The sequence below is a fragment of the Carassius auratus genome, chromosome 3, assembly GCF_003368295.1.
Source record: "Carassius auratus strain Wakin chromosome 3, ASM336829v1, whole genome shotgun sequence".
Lineage (NCBI taxonomy): Eukaryota > Metazoa > Chordata > Actinopteri > Cypriniformes > Cyprinidae > Carassius > Carassius auratus.
In genome coordinates, this window is record NC_039245.1 from 23346177 (window position 1) to 23368848 (window position 22672).

General features: G+C 40.1%; 1 protein-coding gene across 2 annotated transcripts in view; it reads left to right on the forward strand.

The window, feature by feature from the left end:
* The window catches only part of adgrl1a (adhesion G protein-coupled receptor L1a), a 149076-nt gene that overhangs the window by 101274 nt on the left and 25130 nt on the right, over positions 1 to 22672 (forward strand). For both annotated transcript variants that reach the window (XM_026215329.1, XM_026215336.1), the window contains 12 exons: positions 4886 to 5093; positions 5415 to 5679; positions 5846 to 6173; positions 7941 to 8243; positions 13381 to 13484; positions 14159 to 14344; positions 15745 to 15783; positions 16683 to 16863; positions 17781 to 17903; positions 18608 to 18813; positions 19875 to 20048; positions 20280 to 20489. In XM_026215329.1, coding sequence (XP_026071114.1) covers positions 4886 to 5093; positions 5415 to 5679; positions 5846 to 6173; positions 7941 to 8243; positions 13381 to 13484; positions 14159 to 14344; positions 15745 to 15783; positions 16683 to 16863; positions 17781 to 17903; positions 18608 to 18813; positions 19875 to 20048; positions 20280 to 20489 — 2327 coding nt within the window. The remainder of the gene's footprint in view (positions 1 to 4885; positions 5094 to 5414; positions 5680 to 5845; positions 6174 to 7940; positions 8244 to 13380; positions 13485 to 14158; positions 14345 to 15744; positions 15784 to 16682; positions 16864 to 17780; positions 17904 to 18607; positions 18814 to 19874; positions 20049 to 20279; positions 20490 to 22672) is intronic.

Below are 22672 nucleotides of genomic sequence, written 5' to 3' on the forward strand. Positions count from 1 at the left end.
AGCCCTTCTAGTCTTTATCAGATTAACTCAATCCTTATTCTCATTTCACAGGAATAACCTTTTTCATCCCTCTCTCTGCTTCCAAGCACACAGCAACACTTCCCTATAACCTTTCCCTGTCTTTCTCTTTCTCGCTCGCATTCAGACGCACAAAACTGCAGTATTTTACACCTTCCTTTCTGTCTACATCTGTCTCTCTCTCTTAAAAACACACTGACGCTCATTCACATGCTTAACACACTCGCTGACGTAAATAAGCACACAATGACCGATCCAGCTTTGAAGAGGATGCCCAGTGCCACACAGAGCTCTGCCCCCTGTTGGCAGCACTTGTACCTGCCAGTAACAGGTGTAGGATTCAATTAAGCGGCATGTTCTCAGCAGTAAGGCCAGACAGTTAGACGCCACGGCGGGACGGCCTGGAGGAGCCCTGACTCTCACACAAACATACACACTCATGACTACACACAGTAGATTCTGCCTTGGTCAAAGCTACTATTTACCCTCTTTTCTTTTTTCAAGTCTCAAGTATTGTCTATAAAGATTGTGGATAATTATTTATGAGTGAATAATTCATTTATAAGAGACTGGTCATCCCGCTCAGAGTAATGTGACAGTAGCATTGCCTCAGATGTTTCTTCTTTGTTTCAGGAAGAACTATTGAGACAGTGACATTAATGTGAAACACTTATTTTTATTTAGTTTTTGTTGGGATCATATATCTGATTTTTAATTGCTGATTGAGCAATGAATGAACTTTTACTCAGAGATTGTTGTTTTTGTTTTCATGCCTCAGGATACTTAACTGTAAGTTGTATATCAACTTGTCTTAAATATTTCTACTAAAATTGCAAATGGCAGTATTGAGAAATATTTTAGTTGATACTGAGTTTGTACCCGAGTGTTCTGTCTGATCTGGCAGATAGAGGAAAGCTGTATCTCTAATAGGTCGCTTTTTCATATAGCTAAGGAGTTAGGGTTAGTTTACCCAAAACAGAAACTGGGATAGGGGTAGTTCCAAAACTGTATGACTTTAATGTGTAAAATTAAAGAAGATATTTTGGATTTGTATTTTTTTTTTTTTTTTTTTTTGCAATTATATGAGGGTGAATAAATGATGACAGAAGTTTCAGTTTTTTTTTTATTTGGATATTTAACTGTCCAATTCTGTTTCAGTTATGAACCGATTTCATTTAGATGTTTCTCCTAGAATTCCTTAGGAGAAACAAACAGACTTAAGTGAGATTATTGTTCATAAACAGTATCAGTATAAAGCTAAAAAAGGATGTGGATAACAATTTATTTTTTATTTTATTTATTTTTTGATATTGTGACATTTCTGAGGTCTTTTGTTCAAGTGAAATTTGAAACCCTAAACAATCAATTTGCTTTCTATGAGGCACAGGTGAGACATGAGAGATGTTTTTTGTGATGCTTCTATCCTGAGGATAGTCAAAGGGAACAGTAATAGCAAATGAAAACAAGTATAATTCAAATGAAAGTCGTGCGTATGTGTAAATATTTGAGTGTTGAGCACTACTTAGCCGTATGAATGGAAGCAGACAGAAGCCCAGCTAAGTTGGGTTTGTTTAGTGTTTCAAAGAGGTGGAGGTGCTAATTCACTTCTTACTCATGGTTTATAAACAGTAGGGAGTTGGTTTCAGTCATGGGTAAGTGTGACTTACCAGGACATTGTTTTTGCAGTGAACACCACAAGATATTGAGGTGAGAGTGGTTAAATGACCTCAGCCTGGTGTAGATTGACAAGGATAATTGTACACTGTATGTTGGCCATTTCTCCAATGGTTTGGTAGGACTGTGTTATAAAAATTCTTGTTTTAGAAAGCCAGAGCCCAATACACAGTAGGGAACTCATCTTCCAGAGAGCACAGGTCAGGTTTAATGAATTCTCCCAGGTTACACTGTGTGTGTGGGAGTGTGTTTCTGTGGACTGAAATGTCCCATATACTCATTCCTAGCCTCTGTAATTATCATATTCACTGCAATAAGCCCTTCTTTACATTCCTAGTTTCATCAAGAAATAGAAAGCCATAGTCTTTATCTTAAATCAGGCCACGCTGAGCTGTTTGCGGACAGAAATCGCTTGAGCATTGACAGCGAAGCAGCTGGGGTCAGTGCAGCATTTGTGTGTGTGTGTGTGTGTGTGTTTGTAGGTGAGCTGCTTATATTGTAGTTGATCAGATACTTGGACGGGCTTCTGGGAGATTTTCTAAGTGTAACCTAGAAAACAGCCCCTTGTATTAATACTGTATAAATAAAGCTTTAATCCTGTGACATGGAATGGAGATTTCAGCCCAGGGTGCGAGGCTCAAACATTACTTGCGCTCAATAGGAAAGTCCCGTCCTAGCCTATTCGTTCAGTGAACGCACGTATGGCTGTTTGGGGAAAGTGTGTGCGTCTGGTGGTGTGTTGCATCTGTCCCAATTTCTATTAAAACTCAGGGTGCTGGTTCTTTGTTTTATGGGTCACCCATATAGAACAGGTCAATACAGTGAGTTGCACTGCCTTGCTGTTCTTAGATGAGTCTATTAATATTCTTTAGTTCAGAGATGGTGTTTGTCATCGGATGATGGGAGATTTGTTTATTCTTCTGCCATTTTTCAGTGACAAATGATATAATTAGTCTAAATGAGTATGCAAATGGATTGCTTCTGTACTTGTTAAGAAATTGTCAGACTGTCTCTCATAAACAAGCCTGTAGAAAAACGGTGTAATTTAAGCAACTTTGCTGCCTAAAGGCCCAAAGTAAGCTGGGTTATGCTAGTTTGTGCTGGTGACAGGACAAGCACAGTAATACTGTTTAGCAGCAGAACTTTGCTAGTGAAGCTGGATGAACATTTTGTTTGTGGTAAATTTGATTGACCAAAATGTTTGAGCTAGGCTCTTGGTATCACCAGCACATGTGTGAAAGTCAGATGAAACTAGTAACAATGCTACAAAAACCAGCTTGCCCACCTAAGATTGCAGGTCGTTTATCATCTTGACCAATGTGGTCTACCAAAGCTAAAACAGGCCTTCCGACTGGCAATCCAGCTAATTAATAACCAAATCTTGACTAGCTACTGTATCTAAACCAGTGTTTCACAACCTCTTCCTGGAGACACACCAACAGTACACATTTTCAGAACAAACACACTCTATCGGCTCTTTAGAGACTCACAAATGGATTAGGGAGACATCCAAAATGTGTGCTATCGGTCCATCTTTGGGAACAGGGTTGGAAAGCACTGATCTAGCACTTGATAGATTCGTAACTCCTTTATCTTAACTTGAAGGGATTTCTATAGCTATCAACCAATTTATAACAATTATCACTAATATGGTGTTCATGGATGTGTGTTTCTCTGTGCTGGTGTATAATTTACTAAATATAAAAAGCCTTTCAGTTTAGCTTCACTCATTTTGGCGTATATGTGTGTGTATGAAGCAGCAGTAAGTATTGGCGTAGCCCATGGCAGGAAAAACCCCACTAGCTTATTTTTCCCCATGAGATGTTCTCACCATCCACACATGCTCACAGCTGTCTCCTGTTACGGCATAGTGCTGATGATGTCTGCTTTCTCTTTTCATGGACACCTTCAGCTCTATTTTCCTATACCCCCCGGCAGTATATAGATTCTTTCAGGTCCCCATGCCTTCTCAGTTTGGGAGCGAGAAACTGCATCAGCCAGCTAATTCACACCAATCCCAGGTGAACGACCTCCTTCAGAGTACAGAGATCGAGATTGTGTGTGCATGAGTGTGTCTCTTGATCAAGTACACCTAGCAGATAAAAGTTGGGCACTGCAGTTGTTTTCGTACATGACTGGCATCATAACATCCGTCATTATTCAACATTAAACATACAAAACACATATTGACATATTACAGCAGGGATTTTTTTGGTGGAAAAATATACCAACTTCATAGAGACCCTGTCTCAAATGGCACAGTTAATGTGGACTTGTTGTATTATGGTCCTCATGAGTTTCCTAGAAATAACAGGGTATCCCATTGTTCATTTTAAATAAAAAAATGTCATCATGAGTGCTCCCTTTGTGGTAGCTAGGTGCCCTCGATGCATACATTTGCAGAGCCTGCATTCACTTGTGTGGACTTCCCAGTGGACTATTACCAAACAGCCCATATGTTCATGTGTATACTCAAAGGAGGTACCATTTGGGACATGGCCGTTGATTCAAGAAAACCCTGACCTGTTTTGACCAACTTGATCCAGCTTGAACAATTTGAAATCAGTTAGCATCAAAACCTTGTTTCTCTGCTGGTATGTGGATTAGGGGTAACTGGCTTGCTGCGATTCAAAAGTGGTCTACCAGCTCTAAACCAACTTGACCAATATGCTGGAAACCAGGTACACCAGCTAGAAGTCTAGTCAAGTCTAGTCAAACCGTCTAGGCCAGCTCAGACCAGTTAATGACCATAAATAATAATTCAATTTAGAAACAATGTTAAATCAGCTAGCATCAGATTCTGGGGATTTTCCAGCAGTGAAATTGAAGTGGGGCAGGGTTTAAAAAAATGATTCTCAGCAATATATGGGCACCAGCAGCCAGGATTTTGTCATCTCCCCTCAGCAGCCTCTAGTCCAGTGTGCAGATACTTGACTAATGAACATTAACACTCTTTCATTAGAAGAATGGTCATTTATCTCATGTCCTCTCTCCCATTTCTCTCTCCCTTTCTCTTCCTCTTTCTTGCTGCCTCATTCTCTTTTATATTATCATCCCTTCAAATTCTCCTCTTTTTAATCATATCACACCATCATTCTGTGCATTCTTACTGTCCCCTCCTTGTTATTTCATCTCTCCCTCTATTTCTCTTTCTCTCTCCCTTTCTCTTTCTTTCTGTCCCCTATATCTCCAGTCTTTGTATGTCCTGGGACTCTATTAAGTGTGCAGGCAGCAAGTTTGCTGCAGGAGGCGGAGCATCAGTCGGGGGCATGGTGTAAGGATCCCCTGCAGTCTGGTGACCGTCTTTACGTCATGCCCTGGACTCCGTACCGCACGGATATGCTGTACGAGTATGCTTCATGGGAAGACTTCAAGCAGAATCGAGCCACGACTACTTACAAGTGAGTGAGAACCACAGCTCGGGTCTAGAATCAGTAAACATCCCTGTGTACAATCTACAAAATAAATAATTTTTCAAAACTTAGATTTAACATATTTTTGTATATGATTCTTGAGTTCTTAGGTAGGGTTCTTGAGTTTCTTCTAGATGTTAAATTAAAAAAAGTTCTAATTAGCATACTGAGGTATCATCTAGGTATCGTGCCTTTGCATGTATATAAGAGTGTAGAATCCTGATTTAGTTTCAGGTCATAATCTGTCTAAAATATAGCGGAGAGTTACATTTATGGCAGGTCATCTGAAGTATCACTATTCTTCCACAGGCTGCCAAATCGTGTGGATGGAACAGGCTTTGTCGTTTATGATGGTGCCGTTTTTTACAACAAGGAACGCACACGCAACATTGTTAAATACGACTTGCGCACACGTATAAAGAGTGGAGAAGCCATAGTCAATAATGCCAACTATCATGACACCTCACCATACCGCTGGGGTGGCAAGTCTGATATTGACCTTGCAGTGGATGAAAATGGTTTATGGGTCATCTATGCTACCGAGGCCAACAACGGACGACTGGTGGTCAGCCAGGTCAGTGTCACTGAACAGTGCAATTTAAAGCTATTGGATTTCAGCTAATATCGGATCGGATTTCCATTACATTTTAAGGAGCTCCATTTTCAAGGACTTTGTTATATTGTGTTGTATCATTTGAACACAAACAAAGTCTAATCCCTTTTCTCTTGCTATATTTTAGGTTAACCCCTACACCCTGCGGTTCGAAGGAACCTGGGAGACTAGCTTTGATAAGCGACTGGCGTCCAATGCTTTCATGGCGTGTGGTGTTCTATACGCTGTCCGCTCTGTTTATCAAGACGACGATAGCGAAGCAGGTGGGGATCTGGTGCTGTATGCGTACAACACCAACCAAGCACGGGAAGAGCCTGTCCACATCCCCTTCCCCAACCCCTACCAGTATGTGTCCTCTGTGGATTACAACCCACGAGACAATCAACTTTATATCTGGAATAACTACAATGTGCTGCGCTACCCTCTAGAGTTTGGCCCACCGGATCCAACTGCTGGTAAGTGACAGAAAAAGAGCGAAATCAGTGGGAGGCAGAGGCTAACAGACAGTTTGATCTGTTAAGTGTCAGCGTTCTGTTAGTGTTCCCCTCTGTGTCTTCAATACATTGTCTTTATGGTTTAATTAGCAGTGGTCATTAGTGTTTTGTCAGATCAGAAAAAGATTTCTAATCAATTATTCATTCTCATCTTCCTGCTATGAACATTATCTGTTTGTCTTTCTCTCTTTCTCCTCCTGCATTTCACTCTATCTAGTTCTCAGGGGGACTGTTTGAACATATAGTCATGCATTAACCTGTTAACCCGCACCTGGACGTGGGCGCACTGAACTCTCTTTGTTTGCATGTGTCAATGTTTACGAATAGATTAAATTAAATGGAACAAAATTAATCTTGACAAACTATGTATCATTAAAAATATCTAAACCTTCAAGCATCAATGACAGATCACTGTTTTTCAATGGGAAGCTTATAAAGAATGTATTTGCTACATTTGTGTAAGCAGTACACATCAAAACATGAAGAATGAAAATGCAGTACATACCAGATTCATCGTAATAGCGAGTCATAAACACATCTACAGCTGTAAATCCTGGTTTAGTTAGAAAGGTAAGGGTCTACTGAACGACATTTCATGAAGCACGTTTAGTCCAACGAAGAAATAACATTGTAATATGGATGATAAGTCCTTTGTTTACATTTCAGTTCTTCGGGAACAGCATTGTTTTTGTCCATCATGGAATAACTCGCACTAAAAGTAAAAAACAGCATGGTTTTGTAGCATACAGTGTCACAAACAGAATGAGATGATCCATTATAAAAAAGTTAAAAATAGGCAGAAGATTGTTTATTTGAATTCTGGTGCTCTCTCGTGACGGCTTTTGATGGCTGCATTTCTAGCAATCTCAGGATGTACTGTAATTGGCATACATTGTTAAATCTTTTTTATTTTTCATATTTATTTTTATTACTCAGATTTTTTTAATTTTATTTTTTTAGTGCTTAAATTAATCACTTATATGATCTCTACGTTTATAAAACTATGCAGTAGTATGTTTAATTACTAAAATAGTTTGTAGAACTCTTCAATACAGTTGGTATATTTTGGGGGGGGGGGGGGGTGATGGGGGGACTAGACATAGTATAAGAAAAATGGTTGCAGAAATAAAAATTTTCATGGTATCTTCTTCAGATTTGAAATAAAAAATGAGACATGTGACTTTCAACCCATTACTTTTCTAGATTGCTCCAGGACTGAATTCATGTATTTTTATATCAAATAAAAAAAAAATTCGATGTGGTACAATTTTTTCAAGGCACTTCAGTGTCTGTAACTTTTAAAATTGTTGAACATTATTAACACTTGTTGATACAAATTTAAGCCCAAAGGGTCTTCTTTCCAAAGATACCAAAATTATGTGTGTAACACACTGAGGAACTGTTGCAATTTTAAATTAGGTAGGGCACTTTCAGCTGTGAGTACCATAATGGGGGGTCTGGTTAACAGGTTAAAAACTAGCAAATGCTACTGCTGCTTTAGTTATCTTCTTACCAACTTTATCATATTCCTATTGCAAGACACATGAAACGTTTGAGTTTTCCTTTCTACTATTTTCCAGTCTTCTTTTTTCTTCTTCGTCAAACATCCACCAACATTCTTGTTGACTCTGTAGGTGTTCTGAATCTGCTTCTCTGCCACTTACACTTTTTTTAGCCTTGGTCTCAATTTTCTTTGGATTCCTGTATGTCCTTCTCTCTTGCTCACAGGTCCACTCGTCACCAATCAGGTGAGCAGCAGCACAACCACAGCAGCAAGACCTGTCACTTCCAGCTCCATCCCCTCAACCATGCGACCTCTGCCCGCAACTGCTCACCCGATAGGGGCCATCAACAAGGCACCAGATCTGCGACCTATAACTGCCACTGTGCCGGTGACTCGCAGACCTCTGCAAGTCTCACCACAGGGCCCTGAGCTCCAAGTGTGTGAAGCCAGAGTAGCCCGAGCGGTGCAATGGCCTGCCACCCAGAGGGGAGAGACTGTAGAGAGACCATGCCCTAAAGGATCACTGGGTGAGTGACGATAATGGGGTGAATGTTTAATAAAAGATTATTATTATAATTATGATTATTATTATAGACATTTTTGAAGTAATGATTTTGACTTAAAGGGGGGGTGAAATGCTATTTCATGCATACTGAGTTTTTTACACTGTTAAAGAGTTGGATTCCCATGCTAAACATGGACAAAGTTTCAAAAATTAAGTTGTACGTTTGAAGGAGTATTTCTGTTCCAAAAAAACCTCTTCCGGTTTGTCACAAGTTTCGGAAAGTTTTTTTCGAGTATGGCTCTGTGTGACGTTAGATGGAGCAGAATTTCCTTATATGGGTCCTAAGTGCGCGCTCTTCTGCCGGAAGAGCGCGCGCTCCCGTATAGCAGAGCACTGAGAGGCTGAGCACAGCCTGATCAGAGCGAGAGCGTTGCGAAAAGTCACAAAAGAAGTGTGTTTTTGGTTGCCAGGGCAAGACAACCCTGCACAGATTACCAAAAGAGAAACAGCATTAAGGGACCAGTGGATGGAGTTTATTTTTACAGAGCATCAACGGAGTTGTGCAAGTGTTTTTGTTTGTTCCCTATATTTCGGATTGCACATCGTTTATTTCTTAAGGATAATGCAGTCCCAACGGAAAAGGGTCACGATTGTGTGTTGGAACCGCATGCGGTGAGTAAAACTGCTTCAAATATCTCTGTGTTGTTAACTTAGCTATCAGCGCGTAAGCACATCAAGTAAACAACATGCGATGTTGTCATCAAACTGCACTTTCCACATGTACAGCTTAAAAAAAAAAAAAAAAAAAAAGACGACATAAAGTGGAACTTAGTCATTTTCCAAAACCGCTAAGCAAATATATACAGTTTCAGTACATACCACATAGCATACCGCCTTTGCTGATGCTGCTCTTGTTAAATTTCAGCCTCTGGATCTGTGTCACAGCTTCCAAACGCTCTCAACTCAAAAGCCTACTGGTGCTTGTGATTCTTTAGCTCCGCCCACACGTCACGCCTCTAGGCGCTCGTGTTTTTCCGGGAAAAATAGGTACAGACTATCTTTCTCTTATAAATATAATAAAAATAAAGACTTTTTGGAGTTATGAAGGATGCAGTACTACTCTATAGGTACTCAAGATTAACAGGATATTGAGTGAAAACGAGCATTTCACCCCCCCTTTAAGAAATCAAAATCACAACTTGCAAGTATAAAAAGAACTCTGACTGCTGTAGCAGTTAAACAATTTATCACTTGACTCAAGGGATGGGTAATATGATTAAAATCCTCATGGTATTACTCATTTTATATTATGGTAACAGTATATATCACATTATAGCTATTTTTGCTGTAAATTTGATACAAAAATTCTGTCATCTGAAAGCTGCACCGATATCTACCGGGCTGTAAACATTATAAAATAAATGGTCAGTGCTGCTTGCCATTTTAGTCTGTTTCGCTTGATTACAACATGATGTAGTGGCAGAGGGAATCACAACTTTACATGGTGTGTGATGTTTTTGACATAAAGGTCACACAATGTTTGTTGAGACAGCTTTTCATAGAATTGCCTGTTGTGTTTGGTTTGCCAGTTTTGTATATGTTACTGGGTTCCTTTATGTGTACACGTTTCCTTTTCCTTCTCATCTCCATGTTCTCCCCGGCTGGCAAGTCCTCTTGTGAGTCATAGTTAAAAGGCAGTGCTTTGCAAATGAAGAAGTGATCTTCAGACTAAACATGGGTTAGCCCTGCAAGAAATTTGCCGCTAGACAGTTTACAGATGACAACCCCCCAACAACCCCCCCCCCATCCAATCGCTGCATCAAATATCTCTTTCTTTTCATGGTAGAAAAACGTTTCCTTCCTCTGTTAACATCTCTCTCTCCCAGCCACAGACAAACCACTGTCTTTCTCCTGTCACCTTTTTCCTTTGCTGAAATGAAGTTAAATTAGCAGCGGCTTTAATTGGTGAATCCTGGCAGATCCTTCAAAGCCAATCTATTGTGGATAAAGGAGTGCAGAGGAGAGAAAAGCAGACAGCAGCTGAGAGAGCGAGAGCGAATGTGAGGGAAGGAAATCTCCAAGTGGCTCTGATCTCACTGTAGTACTGCTTTACTCCTCTATAGCTTTTCCTTTCTCTCTTTTGCTCTTTCTCCCTTTCTTCTTTGGAGCTATTTGTGTTGTGGTTGCTGATAAGGCGTGACATTTTTTTTTTTAGCCCAGCATGCTGTTCTGTGTGAACTCGGCTAACTAAACAGTCCAACTTAACTGAAAATTAGGAGTGGCAGAAACTCCCTTGAGGTGTTTTGTCAGCCTTCAGAGGCGCTGATGGGATGGCCAGGTGTGTGAACTTACAAGTGTGTGCAAGAGTGTGCGATGGCGTTCATGTGTCAGCAAACTCATTTCCACAGTATGAGTTTGCTTTGTGAAAAAAGTGTGCTTCCGTGAAAAAAGTGTGCTTCGCGGAAGCTTTCACAGAAAAGAGATGAGCAGCCCTGTTCTTTCTTTCTTATCGTCTAGCACTGAGTTGAGAATAAAATCAGTCTGTTGGTTTGTAGTATATTTGCTATGAATTTGTTTGTGTACTCATGTTTATATGTATATATCAGTATTTTCTTTTCTCCAAGGATGTGAGACAGTGCCTCCACAGAATAAAAAAAAAAAAAAAAAACGATTGAGCATATTGAACAGCAAAATGTAGAATATTTTTGGATATTTACTATTCATATTATAGATAAAATCATTACATAATGCAATATTTATATGAGATGTTATATCTATATCTATCTATCTATCTGTCTGTCTGTCTGTCTGTGTGTGTGTGTGTGTGTGTGTGTGTGTGTGTGTGTGTTATATATATGTGCTTAGTATATATTTGCCTTTTTTCTTTACATTATAAAACTTTTAATTTTATTTTGTTGTATTATTTTAATGAAGAATTAAGTGATTCTGACTTTTTATACTTTATCAGTCAAACGTTTTGTCAACTCTTTCTTTATTATTTTTTTATAAAAAACATGAAAACTATTAAATACCGAAATGGAGGCATGAAAATTATGTAGTGCCTACAGAAAAAGGAGAAATTAATCAGGACAGTCTTAATATGTGCTTCCTTAGTGTCGCCTCACTTTGCCTTAATTACAGCATAAGTTATTCTCAGCCACCTTAATAAGGTGCATCCTGGGATAGTCTGGACATTTGTTCACTGTTTTTCCTTAACTTGCCACTTAAACCCATTTTTGCCAAAATCATAGATTGATTGATGGAATTAAAAAACGATATATGTAGACCCATTTAAATTTTCACCATTTGCACCATTTCTGTTCATTGAGTCAGTTGTGTCATTCTGTCCAGATGTGTTGTTAATTAGCCTTGTCTGCTGGTGTATCTCTTTCTGTTCACTGTTATCGGGTCTTGTCGATGTTATATGTGTTGCAAGGCTTCCTTTTGTTTGGACTTTCCTTTTATGGATTTATTAAAGACTGCCTAACTTCATGTGAACATTCTTGTGAGTTTATGAACACAGCAGTGTGACTGAATACTCGACTTATAAAGTGAATTGAGCAAGGAGATTTACATGGTGTATTTTTCAGTTTGTCAGTGTTTTTTGTTTGATTTAGTCACTTTGCTGCTCTGCCTTGAGCAGGTAAACCGCTCCCTTGAGGACCATCTTGAGGAATTCTTCGGTCTCACCAATCAGACCACTTTCCGGGATGGTCCACATTCCTGCACGCTGGACTGAATGCAAGTCCCGCTCACTTTCCCACCACCCATCTGTCCGACTTGCTGTTCCGACCCACTCAGCCTCCCTCTCCCGCCTCTTCTCCAAGCTGCTTTAAGAGACTTTTTTATCTTTGCTTGAATTTTGTCAGTTTCTTCAGTCTCCTCAGTCCTTAGCCACTATGCTGTTCAGTCATCTTCATCCCCCGTCAGTCCCTCTATGTCACCTCCTTTCAGAGGTGGAGCTCCATCTCTGGCCTGCCGGGACACTTCGCATCCTGCACCAGAGGAGTCCCTGCCTCCGCCTCTGGCCTCGGATGGCTCTGCTCCACCTCGTCTCTCTCCATCCAGGCATCCAGGCATTCTTCCCACCCTCAATTCCGACATGAACCATCAGCCATTTGGCCTTGCTGAGGTCCCTCAGTCAGTCGGCTCCACCTGGGTCGGGCTTTACCACACCTCTGCTGTGGACTCCCTCAGGCTCCGCCTCCTACCTCGGTCGCACCAGCTTGCTCTCTAGCCTCGGTATCCTTACCTACATCTCAGGTGCCTGGATCCTCGGCATCACTCCACCTCCATAGCTGTCATCGCCTCTGTTCATCCCCAAGGTAGTATGTGTTCCCATCACATCTTGGCTCCTCCCCCCAGCAGTGCAGCCATGGAGCGCAGTCCTGTCTGTGGAATGGATCTTCACCTACTGGATCTTCACCTACCGCTAACTGTGTTTTCTTTATTAGGTCCATACACATTATGCAGGATTGGGGGTGACTCAATACTGCTCAAGGCTCCTCTCTAGTCATCTCCTCCACCTGTACTTCCCTGGATTTTGTTTGTCATCCTGCTTCCAATCCTCCTCTTGCATCTCTCTGTCACAAATTTGACCCTTTGCCATCCCTTTCGCCATCTCCTCATCCTCCTTGCCACCTCATCCGTCTCTATATGGTGCAAGGTTGTGCCCTCCAGGATTGGGGGTGATCTATCAGCGTATCATTCAGTTTGGACTTTGTTTTCCTTTTGAACCATTTCCTTTTATTGAGTTAGTTGTCATTTTTTTCCAGGTGTGTGTCATTAATTAGCATTCTCTGCCGGTGTATTTAAGTTGGTCTCTTTCTGTTCATTGTTGTCGGCTCTTCTCGATGAAACATGTGTTGAAAGCCTTTCCTCTGTATGGATTTAGCTTCTTTATTAAAGACTGCCTATTTTCATCATCATGTTCATGTTTGTTTATCAACCCAGTAGTGTAACATAAATAAACTTTTCATTTTTTATTTACAGACCCAATGATAATTCTGAGCGTAAGCTTGTAGTTTTTATCCTGACTGGTAGTGTGTGTGTGTGTGTGTGTGTGTGTGTGTGTAATATAAAAGACTTTAAAACCCAAGGTTTCTGTCTTTCTCTCTCTCTCTTTCTCTCCCTCCTTAAACCTTGTCTTCTGTTTTCAGGCATCGCATCCTTTCAGTGTCTGTCCTCTCCTGTGCTGTGGAATCCTCGCGGCCCTGATCTAAGTAACTGCACCTCGCCTTGGGTCAACCAGGTGGCCCAGAAGGTGAGGCCACTAAAAAGTTGCTTTTAACTTGCTCTGACCCCCGTTCCCTGTCCTGCTCTGTCTGCTACCTCAGCTATTATCAATCCGGCCTCAGCTCACATTACCACACGCAGTGTCATTCTGCACTTTTTAGGAAACTGCCGCTAACTGTGTTTTCTTTATTAGGTCCATACACATTATGCAAATTTCACATAAATGTGTTTTCACTATTGTCTTTACAGAACATAAGATAACTGTCAAATGTAAAAGGCCTAAGTAAATAAATGGCCTGATTCAAAGGTTAAAACAAAATCTAAAGATTCACATTAAATTAAAATGTTCAGTTACAGAGTACAATGGTATTGAGATTTTGTTGTTGTTGTTTTTGACATGCTATTATAACACCATGTTTTTTGAACACCACAAAGAGTGGTTATACCATAGCATACCTTAAACACAATGGAATATGTGTCTGCTTCCAAATCAAATTAGTAATTTTATCATGTTTCATGCTTTAGTTTTTTTTTTTTTTTTTTTTGTAATAGCTTGATTTAGAGTGTCATTAAGGATTTTGTCTGTGCGTCTAGCAGCTTAAACCCAGAAACCCCCAGCTCACACCCCACAGCGCACGGCAGGGGATTGAGCTTTAGAGACCAGACTGTGTATGTGTGTGTGTGTGTGTATTCACTGTGTAGATAAAAAGCGGAGAGAATGCTGCAAACATCGCCGCGGAGCTGGTGAACCACACGCAGGGTCACATTCATGCTGGTGATGTCAGTTCCTCTGTCAGACTCATCGAGCAGCTATTGGATATATTAGATGCACAGCTGCAAGCACTCAGACCTGGGAATAAGGAATCGGCAGCCAGGAACTACAATAAGGTGACACATGCACACACACACATTTGCCTTTTAAACAAACCCTTCATGTTTTGTTTGCTGCCACATCAGTGTGCACAGAAATACCCTCTAAGCTCACAGCCTTGACATGAATCACATGAATGCAGGGTCTGCATATACCTGTTTTTCTGAGTGGTAACAATCCCCACGACCCTTTTAATGTGTTAGTAGCTTTGATAATTTGATAATCAGCCAATCACATGGCAGCAACTCAATGTATTTAGGCATCTAGATGTGTGAAGACAACTTGCTGAAGTTCAAACCGAGCATCAGAATGAGAAGAAAAGAGATTAAAGTGACTTTGAATGTGGAATGGTTGTTGGTTCCAGACGGGCTGGTCTGAGTGTTTCAAAAACTGCTGATCTACTGGGATTTTCACGCACAACCATCTCTTTGGTTTAGAGAGAACGGTCCGAAAAAGAGAAAATTTCCAGTGAGCAGCAGTTGTGTGGACAAAAATGCATTGTTGATGTCAGAGTTCAGAGGAGAATAGGCAGACTTGTTAGAGATGATAGAAAGGCAACAGTTACTCAAATAACCACTCGTTACAACCAAGGTATGTAGAAAGCCATCTCTGAACACACAACACATCGAACCCTGAAGCAGATGGGCTACAGCAGCAGAAGACCACTCTGGGTGCTGCTCCTGTCAGCTAAGAATAGGAAAGGGAGGATACAATTCACACAGACTCACCAAAATTGGACAATAGAAGATTGTAAAATGTTGCCTGGTCTGATGAGTCTCGATTTCTGCAGCTACATTCAGATGCCAGGGTCAGAATTTGGCGTAAAAACAATGAAAGCATGGATCCATCCTGCCTTGTCTCAACGGTTCAGGCTGGTGGTGGTGTAATGGTGTGGGGGATATTTTCTTGCCACACTTTGAACCAATTGAGCATCGTTTAGACCCCACAGTCTACCTGAGCATTGTTGCTGATCATGTCCATCTCTTTATGACTACAGTGTACCCATCCTCTGATGGCTACTTCCAGCAGGATAATGCACCATGTCACAAAGCTCAAAACATCTTCGGTTTCTTGAACATGACAATGAGATCAGTTTACTCAAATCCCCTCCACAGTCACCAGATCTCAACCCAATACTCGACCAACCTCTCAACCTCTGAGAAATGTTTCCAACACCTTGTTGAATCTATGCCACAAGATATATATAGCGATGATCAAGAATTTTTGATAGATGAAAAAGAGCTGGATGATTTCTGCGAGAATGTTTTAAGCATACAAATTAATTGTAGTAGATGCATTAGTAGTAGTAGTAGAAGTAAAGTAGCCCTATTTTGTAAGTTGCATTCGAAATTGACTAAATGTCGGATTGAATCTGCAAGACTCTACTGCATGAAAGCTGTTTCATTGTGTCTTGTAGTGGCAGAAGAGAGAGAGGACCTGCCGGGCTTATGTTCAGGTATTGTACAGTGTTATCTTTATGAGTTCACAGACACACTTCAACTCTTGTATCTCTTCTTATCCTCCGTGTTACTGCACACACATACCTATTCTTGATTCCTATCCCAGACTTTTTTTTTTTTATTTACTTTCTGGGAAGCCTGTATATAAGATGCCTTATAAAGATTCAATTCAAATATAATATTCAAAGATTCAATTCAAATATAATATGTACTGTAGTATTGAGTAATACTTCTGTTTTATACATTAAAATCAACAGACCATGATTTGGTGCTTTCTAATTGTTTATAGGTTGTATTATTTATCATTCTTTTGATAAAAATAAAAAAAGATTAGATAAAATATATAGTGTAACAGGAATAAATTGCATTGTAAAATATCTATTAAAATTAAACTCTCGTTTTGGTTTTATGAGGTCTTTTAACATAGTGCCATGAAGTATTATAATATATTATATTGGTGGTTACTTTTAATTAAAAGATATAATGCATTACAGTGTGGCATTATGACTGCATTCATAATGCATAAAATATACAGGCGTCTTAGAAAGTGCCATCCATATTTTTTTATTGCATATGCCTACCTCAGAGGATTTTTAACTGCAGCTGGTTTGTTGTGTGTGTGTGTGTGTGTGTGTGTGTGTGTGTGTGTGTAAGAGAGAGAGAGAGAGAGAGGGAAGGAGACTTCTAGCAATAATGATACCTTACATCTTGCCCAAGGCTTTCTTTTAGCGCTCTTGTCATTTATAATGGCCTATAAGATGTTGCTCCTTAGTAGAAATCAAATTCAGCCATTACGTAAGATTCACAGATGGAACATTCACAGAGAGTCATATTTTATCATCTTTGATGTCGAGTGTAATTATAATGAAGTGTACATGTATGTATGTGTGTGCAGGCGGTTGTGCAGACTGTGGATAATCTTTTGCGTGCTGAGGCTTTAGAGTCGTGGCAGGACATGAACAGCACGGAGCAGGCGCACACAGCCACCATGCTACTGGACGTCATGGAGAAAGGAGCCTTCCTGTTGGCCAATAACATGTACAATAATCACTTCTCAGACCATGCTGCAAATGTCGGTGAGTTTGTGTTGAGGAGAAACTAAAAATGATTGATGGTTCATGACAGTACAGTATAAGGGACATCTGATGCCCATTTTCCGGATGCCCAGATACTTTAGGGTCCTCATGAAATTTCTCTAACATACTTTGGTTGCAATTCCTCAGTGGTCGTGTAAAACAACACGAGCCGTGAAGAGCATGTCTCTTTAAATAATAATGATAAGCTACTGCTCACCCCACTCCTCACTCACCCCTCACTTCCACGAGACACGTGAAATGCTGTCTTTGACTCTGTATATATATTGGAGGTGGTCTTATTCAAATAGCCAGCTATTTATGTAGAAACCGTCTGCAAATTGAAATAGCTCGCTGGGCGACACAGTTACAGACTCAGACAGCCCATAACAAACTGGCTGCTTGTTTTCTTTTTAGCTTTTCTGAGCTGGCAGTCACACCAAAACTAAATGTAAAAAAATTGATGATAATAGTTATCTGATGTCCCAAGTACCAAAGAAGGTTTTCACAGCAATGCCATAAAAAAAAAAAACAAACAAAAAAACTCTGATTTTTAAATAAATATACACCACTTTTCAAAAGTTTGGGGTCAAAAAGATCTTTTTTTCATGTTTTTGAAAAGTCTTATGCTCAAGTCTGCATTTATTTGATAAAATGACAAAATTGTGATTTTATTACTATTACAACAACTACTTTAAATAATTATTTTTCTATTTTTGATCACCAGTCTGAATTTTCAGAATCAATACTCCAGTGATTTGCTGCTCAAGTAACATTTCTCATAATTTTCAATGTTGAAAAACAGGTGGTGCTGCTTCACATGGAACAGTCTAGCTAAAAACTGTATTGCATAATTTATATTCTTTTTGCTGTGTTATTACAGTTCAGACTTTTTAAAGTGTGTTTTTGTGTGCCTTCAGACCTAGAGGTACGTGTGTTGAACACGGAGACAGAGTCTCAGGATTTGTCGTTCCCGCAGAACGGTCCCAGTGACAGCAGTATCCAGCTCTCGGCTTCCACCTTCAAACAATACAGCCGAAACGGTCAGTCACAGCTCACTCGCTCGCTCTCTTCCTGTCCCAACCTTCACAATCCACTACTTGGCCCTGTGCAATTTCACTGAAGCTTAGCAAAATTTCCACTTCGGTTTACCCGGTTATTGGTTGATAATAATAAACCTAATCAGATTAACAAAAGCGCTGAGACCATTTCTTCCCTGATGGTTTCTTAACGGCACTCTTAATCAAACAGCCCGAGAGGCGACTAGATTACTATCATTTTCAGGCTGACAGAGCAATCTCGGCACTCTTTTCTTTTCTCCTGCTTCTCTCCTTCCTGCCCCCTCCATCTCTTAGCCATCTTATCCCGCCATCAGCTCTCCTACTCTTCGCTTTTTCCACCACTCCCGCATTTAGCCTCTTTTTGAAGCCGCATCGTCGTGCGCTGCTTCTCATCAGAGGCAGGTTGGGCGGGGGAAGTGAGATTAGTATGATTGAAACAAACGCACATGAAATATTCATACAGAAGAAACGGATTGAGTGAGTGCTGAAGGGATGAATGTTCCGTTGCCCTCAATATTAAAATTCCTTCATCCCCCGATCACTCACTCAACCCCTCCCAGTCCAAATCATTTTAACCTTCACTCAACTCACTCTACCGCTCCCTTTTTTCCTCTTAGTTGTTATTCAGATCCTTTTGCCACTCAATAGCTCTCTCCCTCTTTCTTCTGTTGTGTTTCTCTGTACAGGTCAGGTAAAAGTGGTCTTTGTGCTCTATAAGAATCTGGGTTCATTCCTGTCCACTGAAAATGCATCCGTGAAGATGGAAATGGAGGCGGGGCCTGGTGGGCGGGGCCTGTCAGTGAATTCACACGTCATCGCCGCGTCAATCAATAAAGAGTCCAGTAGAGTGTTTCTGACGGAGCCTGTGGTGTTCACACTTAGACATTTACAGGTACTTAAATTTTCCCATGCACACACAAGCAAGAAGTTACATTATAATTTCATTACATTACATTTAGAAAATAAGCAAGGAAACATTACCTTTCACACATGGGGTTAGCTTCAGGAAACATGAACAAATTTGGTTTAAAATCATGTATAAATGATCATTTTTTGCAATATGATTTTTTTATTATCCCCCACTTCCCCTTAAATCATCTGTCCTCAGAACTCAGTACTTCATGTTAAATATAGTTAAGTTAAATATAGTAAAACAGTGTCTTACAATTCAAGTAAATGCTGTTCTTCTGAACTTTCTATTCATCCGAGAATCAAAACAACTGTTTTCAACACAGTGGTTAATATAAAAAGTTTATTGAGCAGCAAATCATCATATTATAATGATTTCTGAATGATCATGTGACACTGAAGACTGGAGTAAGGATGCTGAAAGTTCAGCTTTACATCACTCAATAAATTACATTTAAAAGTATATTCAAATAGAAAATCTTCAAGGTGTGTTTTGGCAAAGCTCATTTATGACTGCATGTGGCCTTTTTTAAGAAGTTACTTTTTTCTTGCAACTCTCCAATACAAGCCACGTCTGTGGAGAATTTATGATATTGTTGTCACATGCAGACAATGACCACTCATTAATTCATTAATTCCTGTAACTGCTTCAGAGTTGCTGTAGGCCTCTTGGTAGACTATCCTTTTTTCAGATATTTGCTGTGACCGAACAACCCACATTTGTGAGCAAATGAAAGCAGCAGGAAAATCGCTTGTGCTCCATGAACATGAATTCTTTTGAACATGTTGAACAGATGAATCCAAACATAATTCCTTTTGTCAGTTCTGTAGCACGTCTCAGTACTCAGGAATCAATGAGAGATATATTGTTTATAATTTAGTCTAATTGTGCTGCCTTTAAAGTGCAGAAACTGCTATTTCAGACATACAATGAAAATCAGTTTGTACAGTAAGTGCTAGATGGCCCCTGGCCATGAAGGGATCGCACATGAGTCCTAAATGAAACCGATATTTTTCAGTCTCTCTATTGCTTTCTCTTTGCAGCTTGAGAATCATTTCAGCCCAAACTGTTCATTCTGGAACTATTCTGAGCGTTCAATGACGGGCCAGTGGTCATCTCAAGGCTGCAGGCTGATGGAAACCAACAGCACACACACAACTTGTTCCTGTAGCCATCTAACCAACTTTGCCGTGCTCATGGTACATCACGAACCTGACGTAAGTGAACGCCTGCACATATTCATTCTTTACATTCATCACCTGCTCACAAACAAATGTGAATATAGCTCTCATGCACATGAACAACTTTTCCGCTAGCACACTGCACACAAAATACACAAACAAACACACAGCAATTTACGCTTGACATTTACTTTACATAAGTCACTCTCCATCAGGCAACCTATCCGTTTATACCATTTTACTTATCCATCTCTCGGTCTCTCTCAGTATCCAGGCAGGATGCACGAGCTGATCCTCTTTGTGATCACATGGGTGGGTATCGTCATTTCACTGGTGTGTCTTGCCATCTGCATCTCTACCTTCTGCTTCCTGCGAGGCCTGCAGACCGACCGCAACACTATCCACAAGAACCTCTGCATCAACCTCTTCATCGCCGAGCTCCTCTTCCTCATCGGCATTGACAAGACACAGTACCACGTGAGCAGATTCATGATCTATATTAAGGGGAAAATCAACTGAGAATTAATTTCACCCACTGATTGTAGTGTTTATGTGCACCCACTGATAGAACATGCTTTCTACATTGTTTAAGCATCCGATTAACTGAAGGAATTAAATGCAAAATGCATTAAGTGCAGGTCATTTGCATTAATTTGCATGGCACAGTTCAGATGAGTGCTTGTTCTGAGTGCTCAGTTGTGGAAGATGCAGCAGACTATCACATTCTGGCATACTTCACTAGGGTTTCATTCACCATGTTCTTGCTCTCTGATATAAAAGAGAGAATAAATACACTACGGTTTAAAAGTTTGGGGTCAGTAAGTTTTTTTTTTTTTTTTTTTTGAAAAATGAATACTTTTATTCACCAAGGATCCATTAAAAATTTATAAAAGTGACAGTAAAGACTATCATTTAAAGACTGCTGTTTTTTTTTTTTTTTTGCTTTATTCAGCAAAGAATCCTGAAAAAGGAGCACAGTTGTTTTTAACATTGCTAATGAAAATAAATGTTTATTGAGTATCAAATTAGCATATAAGAATGATTTCTGAAGGTTCATGCGACACTGAAAACTGAAGTAATGATACTGAAAATTTTATTATAAATTACATTTGAAAGTATATTAGAAGTAGAAAAGTTAATTTAATTTGTAATTATAGTTTACAATATTACTACTTTAACTTTATTTTATCAAATAAATGCAGCCTTCATGAGCATAAGAGACTTCTTTCAAAAACATAAAAACACACTGGCTGGCAATAGCCCATCTCGTCACTACCGGTATGACTATAGTATAAATAGGCGCCGGGAGAACACGTCATCCACTTCTTCATCTGAAGCTTGCGTCTGAAGCATGGCAGAAAGCTAGAGGATGCAGTGTCTTGTTCCCTACTCAGGGAACCATGCTTCCATATTTAACCTGAGATGTTCCCTTTCAAGGGAATTTCAAACTGCGTCCTCTAGGGGTCGCTGTGGGGAACGGTATACCCATGCCACTGTGTCAAGGGGAGTGCAGGTCAGAACCATGGTGAGCACTTAGTAGCATCTCTACCATTTCCATGGGAGTTGCCCCTGGGACGTTAGATGGCTATCCGTGACATCCCTTACGGGAGTGTCAGTCACATTAGAAAAGTTAACAGCTTAATTAATTTGTGGATTAATGCTTATTAGAGACGCAAATCTATTCAAACGATTCAGTTCGATTTGGTGAACTGGTTCAAGAAGATCCAGTTACTTCGAGTGATTCATTCGTGAACCGGATATCACTAAACTGCAGTGTTTTGAACGCACTCACAACAGACCTGGAAGAGAAGACAATGCTGAATAAAGTCATAGTTTTTGCTATTTTTGGAGCAAAATGTATTTTCGATGCTTCAAACTGACCCTCTGATGTCACATGGACTACTTTGATGATGTTTTTATGACCTTTCTGGACATGGACAGTATACCATACATATGTTTTCAATGGAGGGACAGAAAGCTCTCAGACTAAATCTAAAATATCTTAAACTGTGTTCCGAAGATGAATGGAGGTCTTACAGGTTTGGAACGACATGAGGGTGAGTCATTAATGACATAATTTTCATTTTTGAGTGAACTATCCCTTTATGTAACATTTGATCCAAACATCATAACGTCATTGGTGATGTGAGTACCCATCACTACACTATTTTGCCTCCCTAAGTTGCCAAAAGCTAATATCACTACAATAGGAAACTAATGCAGGAAGTTTCTACTTAACCATGGTAAGGTGGAGAGATGGTGGTTACAAGGGAATAAGGAAGAGGAAGATAAGACAGATGTTATAACCCCCTGAAGGAAATGAGTAGATACTCAAGTATCACTCTAAAAGCGCTGACGCCTTGTCTGGATCATATCTCTCTTACCTTGCCTACCTCCCTTTGACCCGTGATTCCTCCTACCCCTACCCGCATGTGGGGAAGGGCGCGAGCCATGACACTAGCCTTCTGTCCCAATTTCTGATCCTAAGATCCAGATGGGCCAGGACCCCTGTGTTTGTACGGCTCAGACCTGGACCTTCGTGGAATGAAGGATTCATAGGCCACTGAGCACACCTTCATCTCCCTGAACTTCTCAACCACTGTCCGATAGAGATATCGAAAAGATTGAAAAGGCGAGATGTATACAAACAAGCCTTACAT